The 7,347-nt window shown below is 42.8% G+C and overlaps 1 protein-coding gene across 8 annotated transcripts in view; it reads left to right on the plus strand.

The window, feature by feature from the left end:
• Rufy3 (RUN and FYVE domain containing 3) overlaps positions 1–3,477 on the plus strand; it is a 93,881-nt gene extending 90,404 nt beyond the window's left edge. For 5 of the 8 annotated variants that reach the window (XM_023706774.1, XM_023706781.1, XM_023706776.1 and 2 more), the window contains 2 exons: positions 1,892–1,919; positions 3,163–3,477. In XM_023706774.1, coding sequence (XP_023562542.1) covers positions 1,892–1,919; positions 3,163–3,267 — 133 coding nt within the window. In that variant the 3' untranslated portion in view covers positions 3,268–3,477. Of the gene's footprint in view, positions 1–1,891; positions 1,920–2,715 lie in introns of all 8 variants that reach the window. The other 3 variants (XM_023706778.1, XM_023706782.1, XM_023706780.1) reach the window with 3 other exon arrangements.
• The last annotated feature ends 3,870 nt before the right edge of the window (positions 3,478–7,347 follow it).

The raw sequence follows: 7,347 nt of genomic DNA on the forward strand, positions 1-7,347 counted from the left end.
TTATAAAAGCTGGGATCTAGCTCAGTGTAGAGCAATCTGAGATTTGGTCTCATATCACAAAAAGGAAAAAGAAAAAGATCATTGCTCATATGTGTTCAGAATCACAAGAAAATGAAACACAGCCCTAACATTTCCTATATCCTTCACCATTTTAGTATGACTTGCTTCTGCCTCTGCACTATTTCAAATAACATCTGTCACATTTCTTACTTCTCCTCAGGGTCTCAAGCAGATTTATTCAGTTCCTTTTTCTTAATTCTTCCTCTGCATTAAAATGTGAACATTTCTGAACATTCAATTGCCAGCTCTGAGGGGACCTGAAACCATGCAGACGGATTTGTATGAGGGGACTAAGCAGGCAATCCCAGAGGACTTTAGCAAGTGGAGGCCTTCTGTGCAGTGCTGATGGGAACTCCTCTCATTACACAGAACCCCAGGGTCCACACCATCAAGAACAGCCCAAGGGGCCAGGGAGATAGCTCAGTGGAATAAGCACTTGCCTGGCACATTCAATCCCCGGTTCCACCAAAAAAAAAGAACAGCCTGAGCTGAGGAGTCTGTGCTAACCAACAGTGCAGCAGTATGGCTCTATTAGTCTCCAGGGTGCATGTCTCCTTGCAAAGGTAAAGGCTGGTGAAGGGGAAAGGCCAGAGAGGAGTCTGGAGAGAGCTGTCCAAGGTCCGCTTTGGGCAGCATCCCTTTTGCTCTCTAGAGCAAAGCACCTAGCCTGTGGGTGAGCTGCAGTGTGGGCTTGTAGCTAAGTAGTCCTCCTTGCCTACTTGCTTGCTGTGCTCCGCAGAACACGCTACCTACCTATTGGTTAACTGCAGCTACAGCCCTCTTCCACAGGCACAGGAGCAGGAACTAGAAAGGCTGCACACATACCTACCAAACTCCTTTCAGGCTCACCCAATTTTCAACTATAATCAGCTTGGTTGGACAGTAGGGAGTGTCATGGATGTAAAATTCTGACTTACACACTGGTTCTTATACTGTGATTGGCACTGTGCTTGGCAGCTTAGAAAGTACTTCACACTCAGTTGTTTACAGAAGTATAATCACCTGTTTCCACTTTATAGATGAAAACACTGAACACAGCAGTGCCCGACATAATGGAACCCCTGGGGCCCAACCCACCCAAAGTTGCAATTAGAGCATAGCACTTTCTGGGGTTGTGTTTTAAGGCACACCTGCACATATGCCCAGTGATCACACTGCCACTTGAGCAGTCAGAGCCAGTCTGCTGCCTTTTCCCCAGAGCCAGGGTGGGCCTTGCTTCCTGCTTGTCAGTTCTATTCCAGGGGCGGGGGGCGGGGGTGCCTATGTTGCGGCCACTCAGACTCAAAATGTGAACCTGAAAATTTCTCCTGTGTCATTTTCATTTATTCCTCTTTTCTGATTAACTTGCTAAAGCTGCCATTTGAATAGTATTTGGAAGAGACAAAAATTCTACTTTGATTCATAAAGGGAAGCCATATTGTAGGTTAAGGATCAGATTCTAGTTATAAATCTAAGAGCCAAAATCTTGGCAATCGAAATTAATAACTGTTATTAATACAGACGAGCCACAGTATTTGACAAAATTCGAAACCTTTATTGGGGATTAAAGCACCTGCAAGCAGGCACAGGGGCTGGGGGATTGATCCCCAAGCCTGCCATGCCAGCCCCACCCTGCGGTTGCAATGATGGCATTTGAGACTGAGTGTGGTGGCATGTGCCTATAATCCCAGCTCTTGGGAGGCTGCAAACAGGCAGATCGCTACAAGGCTAATCTAGTAGTAAGACCCTGGACACCCTGTAGACCCCTCCCTAAAATACAAAAACTAAGATAAACATTTATTGGGATATGTGGAAATATAATGAACTGTTGTTACTGTTTTCTCTATTGTAGGCTGCAGTCTCACCCTACAGGTGAACAGGTAACTAAGTCTCCTGTTTTAAGTTGCCATCAAAATGCAGGAAGTTCAGGGCCGTGGAGTTCAATCCCTGGTTCCGCAAAAAAAATAAATAAATAAAAATAAAGACCATCTCATTGATGTATTTATGGGGGAGAAAAAATGAAGTTGTTGGTGTTCTATGCCTAGCCAGGAGATAAGGCCACAGAGGAAGGAGACACACAAGTACAGCTCTGTGTGCCAGCCTAAACAGGGACTGAAGTTCACACATGCTGGAGAGCATAAATGCTAAAAGGGGGTGGAGGCAGCTGTGTACCCCTGTGATCCCAGCACTCAGGAGGCTAAGAAAGGAGTTCAAGGCTCTGAATTTAAGGCCAGCCTTGAAACCTTGTCTCAAACAAAAAGGAAATAAAATATGACTCCAAATCTGTTTGTAAATGAGAATCATATAGCGCAAGAGTCAGGAAGTAGCAAAGCTCTGACCACTTTGCTAAGCAAACCACAGTTCTCACTTCATACTTGAAATTATCCCCAAATAGTGAGATGCAGAAGCGCTCACTTTGCTTTTTTTCCCCCTCTCAAAAAAAAAGTTTGATAACTTTATTTTTCCCCACTCCCTTCCCTGCACCCCTCCCATTTACAAAAGCTGTTGCCATTTATTTCTCCTTTTGTCATTTTTTTTCTTTTCCCTTCTTCCCTCCTTCCCCTCCCCCCCATTCCCCTTGGTTCACAAACTTGATTCTTTCCACAATTCTGGTCACAACTGAGTCGGACAAGAAGCAAATCAAATTCAGTAGTTACATTCAATGTTGACTTACAGGGAAATTTGATGTGATTATCATCCAGTTTGGTTTGTGACCAGAAGCATGGAGAAAACTGAGTTCACAAATCAGGGTATTACTTAATTTTCTCTTTGTGGCATATGTAATTGAAATAGTGAAGAACTGTACTTAAAAGCCCCATGTTAAGAATTAATGTTTTATGTAATCAACCCAACTGTTTCCTTACCACAAATCAAATAGTGTCTTCAGCTGCTTTTATAGTTATATACTGGAACAAAATGCTTTTATTTTGAAATAGTGAAAAAGGAAAAGATTAGCCTAGAATCTGTGAGTGGGTTTAAATGTTACACATGCTCAGAGTGCTTCAAAAACTCGTAATTTAGCCAAAATTTCATAACTGGCACAATGAAGTAAAACTGTAAAGCTCCAGGTATCACATCTCTCGCTTTGCCACTCTGCACTTACTGACCTTCTTTTCCTTGCAGGAATCTGCATGCAAAAACCACACAGGAACAGCCAGCAGCACCCGCCCCATGCCCACAGCACCTCCAACCTCAAGTGCCAGCACAGGCACCAGCTGCTCCAGCTAGCAATGCAGCACCCAGACCAGCTAAGGCTGGCAGCCAGGACTAGTGGCTGCCCAAGCAGGACCTCCTGTCCTGTGTCAGGACCTTGAATGCCCTGGCTCAGAGGCAATGGGAATGACTTCAGCAGACCAGGTCTGGAGAGAAAGGAATATCAGGTGCTGAAACTGTGCTTGTTTTCCCTAATGAATAGCTCAATAAAAGTTACTGGGTAGAGCCTTTCTTTTCTGTATCAAACACACACTGTGAAGGGTGTGGAGGACTACTCCTAAGAACAGTGATAGTGACCTTGGGACCCTAGGGCTGATGTACTGGAAGATACGCAAGCTGACTGGAAGCCAGGGGCTAGAGACTCGGCTCAGAGTGCTGCACTCAGCAGGCCCTGTTTCACCTGAAGCACCCAGGAAAAGAAACAGTGAAAACTCACCTTATCCCTCCATTGTCTTTGCTGCTTCAAGGGGAATGACCAAAGGAGAGATGAAAATGACAGATGGTGCCTGTTTCCCAAGGGCTGCTAAATGGAAACTTTGTTTCTTCACTCCCATGACTACCTCCTAAAGTATCTCCACCAAACTGAACCTATACTCAGGGAAATGAAAGTACAGAATAATATAAACCTGAATGTACTGAAAACAGTGTAAGAATTTCAGGACCAGAATTTGCTGGTCTTGGCCTGCCAGTGTCCTCATTAGCTGAAGTTGTTTTCAAAGTAAGTATCTGCCCTTTCCAGAATCCCAACTAACAAGAAAGGTATCACTGTTCTCCAGTCCCTCCCAAGTCATGATGGAATTTGTGTGCTGTTGAAATGAAAACTAAGTTAGGTTTGTTGATGGCTGAGTAGTTAGTTCAGTGTGCATTAAATGGTTCCCTGAATAAGAAATTCCTTATTCTGAGCCAAGAATCAGAGCTGGTAGGCTGTTCTAGAAATACAGCCCTCAGCCATTCTCTCAGAAAATCCTTTGGGGATTTTGTATGTTCTGCAGGGCACTACAAAGATGGTCAGTGCTGTCTTGATTATGCTAGAGCTTCTGGGCTGGAATCAACCTAAGAAGATTGTGTTTTGTAACTGGCTTAGAAACTGGTATATAAATATCTTAAAGACCATGTTACTGGTAAAAGGTTAAGCTGGAGAAGAGCCTATTTTGCAAGTCTGGCCTGTTACTTGGTGGACCTGAAGTTTAAGCGTAGTAAGGGAGAATAAAATTTATTCTATCCTAATCTTTCTGTCTTTTTCATTATGAGCCTTCATTATCCATATTTCTTGGTCACCTCCATGGGCCAGCACTGCTGCAAGTGCTGTGTATAATTAAGGGAGCAAAACCCAAACGGGACACAATGGGAATTATCTTAATTAGCAAGGGGTGCAGCTCTGTAACATGAACTATAAGGAAAACTAAGCACTTAAGATTTTACTTAAAATTACATGTATTTAGCCTTTTTAAAAAATTTAACAACTTGGAGACTCATGAATACTTCAAGTTAATATTGTAGCTAATCTTTTAAAATATGCTTTCCATCGTTTGTAACAACATCAACAGGATGAAACAAGAATAAGTTTAATCAAAGTTGTAGATAACATGTACACTCAAAGATACAGAAGCCTGCCACACAGAAAGCATGCATGTATTCACATGGGCTGGAAGATGCCCACAGTGACCTACAGAGTGCAGTCCCCATCCAAAAAAAAAAAAAAAAAAACCAACCACTTGCAAAGCTGAGGCAGAAGGATCACAGCTGAGTTCAATGCCAGCCTGGACTACATAGTGAGATCAAGGCCAGCCTGAACTGCATAGTGCAACCTTACCTCCAAAAAGAAATCCTAGGGCCGGGGAGATAGCGCAGTAGAATAAGTGCTTGCCTGGCAAGCACAGGGTTCTGAGTTCAATCCCCAGTACCGCAAAAAAAAAAAAAAAAAAAAAAATGCAAAAAGAAATCCTGACTTCTCAACAAGAATTTTAAGAAATCCTAAAATTCATAGAGACAGAATCTCAAGGGAGATCCAACTAACCTCAGTACATCTTGGCTTAAAAACTATCAAATGACAGTGATCAAATTAAAATGGTACTAGCATAGAAACAAAATACAAACAAGTGGAATAGCATAGCCCAGAAATAAGTCTTTATTAAGTAGATAGGCAAATTGATTTTTGATACCACTCAGTGGGAAAAGGACAGATTTTTTTGTTTTTCAAAAACAATGTTTGAAATACTGGATAGGCACATGAAACAAATGGAGTTGGACCTATATTTCATAAAGCAAAATGAATCAAAAACCTATGTGAAAGACCACATTCTTAGAAGAGTTTAATAAAAATGCACAGAAGTACTTGAAAAAAAGGTATTTCTCACAAGAAGATGCTCAGTGATGTGTGCAAAGGAGCCTCACATTAGTGAACCCTGGGAAACTGCAAATTAAAACCACAGGGAGAGCCTTCAGTGGTGATACATAACTGTACTCCCTGCACGAGGAAGCTGAGGCAGGAAAATCTCAGGTAAAAGCCAGTCTAGGTAACTAACTTACCAAGACCCTGTCTCAAAAACACTGAAAAGTGCTGAGGAAGTAGGTCGCTGGATTCTGCTCAGCAGCACTAAAGATAAAAACAAAGTAACGTATTTACAAAGATGTGCAGAGAAGTGGAACCCTCATTCACTTGGTGGAAATGTAAAAACTACATTAACATGGCAATTTCTAAAAATATTAGCAATTCCATTTCTGGGTGTATGTCAAAAAAAAAAAAAAAAAAAAAAAACACTACACCTCCTCAAAATATAGGATGGGCTGGAGATACAACTTGGTGGATAAGTACTTGCCCAGCATGTGTAAAGTCCTGAGTTCGATATGCAGGGAGTAGGGGGAAGCATACACCTATCTCTAACACAGTATTTAACAGCCAGTATTGTCAATGCACAAGTGGATAACCTAACTCAAAAGAAATGCTGCTGCCACACAGCTAACCCTTGAGGACAGTGACAAGAGCCAGTCATAAGAAATATGTCCTATAGGAGCCCATGTGTAAGCAGTACGCAGAGTAGGACAAGTAACAAAGTGGAGCCATGGCTGCCAGGGTTCACAGCAGGTAGGAAGGGGTGATGTATGAGTCACAGGAGTTTCACTTGAGGAAAATGGGAAACTATGGTGATAACAGCTTAAATGCAAAGTGGGTGTTTTTTTTTGTTTGTTTTTGTTTTTGAGGCAGGGTCCCACTATGTCGTCCAGTTGGGGCTTCAACCTCACTATGTAGCCCAGACTAGCTTCAAACTCACAGCCATCCTCTTGCCTCAGCCTCCCAAGTGCTGGGATTACAGGTGTGCATCATATCTAGCTCAACAAAAAATGGTTAAAAGTTGTACATGTATTTTACCAGTTTTCAAATAGTGCTTTCTAAAATGATGCAGAAAATACAAACATGCATGCACAATTGGATCATTAGTCCTGTGCAGCAAGCACAACACCGCACACCCCAGTAGTGACACACTTGGGCCACCTTTACCCCAAGTGCCAGAATTCAGGCCTAGCCTCCCACATTTTCCACAGCTGCTTTGCCCTGAGCTTCATCCCCAAGGTCTTTTCCTTTACCTTGGCCTCACTCAGAGCTGGGATTACAGGAGTATGCAACAACAGACTGTGTTTTCTGATATCACCTATGAACAGTAACCTAGAACTCCTTGAAGAAATGGCAATTCTAGGTCTGGGAATAAGGAGTCAGCTAGAAGAAAGTGAGTCAGCTGAAAGAACTCCCAGTAGCCAAAGATGAAGAAATATGCACAACACAGTAAACAACAGGATTACAATGGAACAACTGTGTGGCAGCTCCTATATAGCTCAGTCCCCAAGACTTTGTGACTCTCCCCTCCCAGGAGCAGAGCTTAGTGTGCCTCCAGGATGAGCAAGCTCAGGAACAAGAGAACTGACTTGAGAAGTCACACTGCTGACAGGCACCATCCCTGTGTCATGGGCCTTCTTCCAACCCAGGCTGAGAAAGAAAAAGACATCTCTTCTGAGAAGCAGTCTACACAATGACTCCTGACAGCTGTCATGGTCACCAATAGTCTGAAAACCTGAGGTCATCAAACCATCTGAGGAGTA

This window comes from Octodon degus, unplaced genomic scaffold (assembly GCF_000260255.1).
Source record: "Octodon degus isolate 3935 unplaced genomic scaffold, OctDeg1.0 scaffold00269, whole genome shotgun sequence".
NCBI classification, from domain to species: Eukaryota; Metazoa; Chordata; class Mammalia; order Rodentia; family Octodontidae; genus Octodon; species Octodon degus.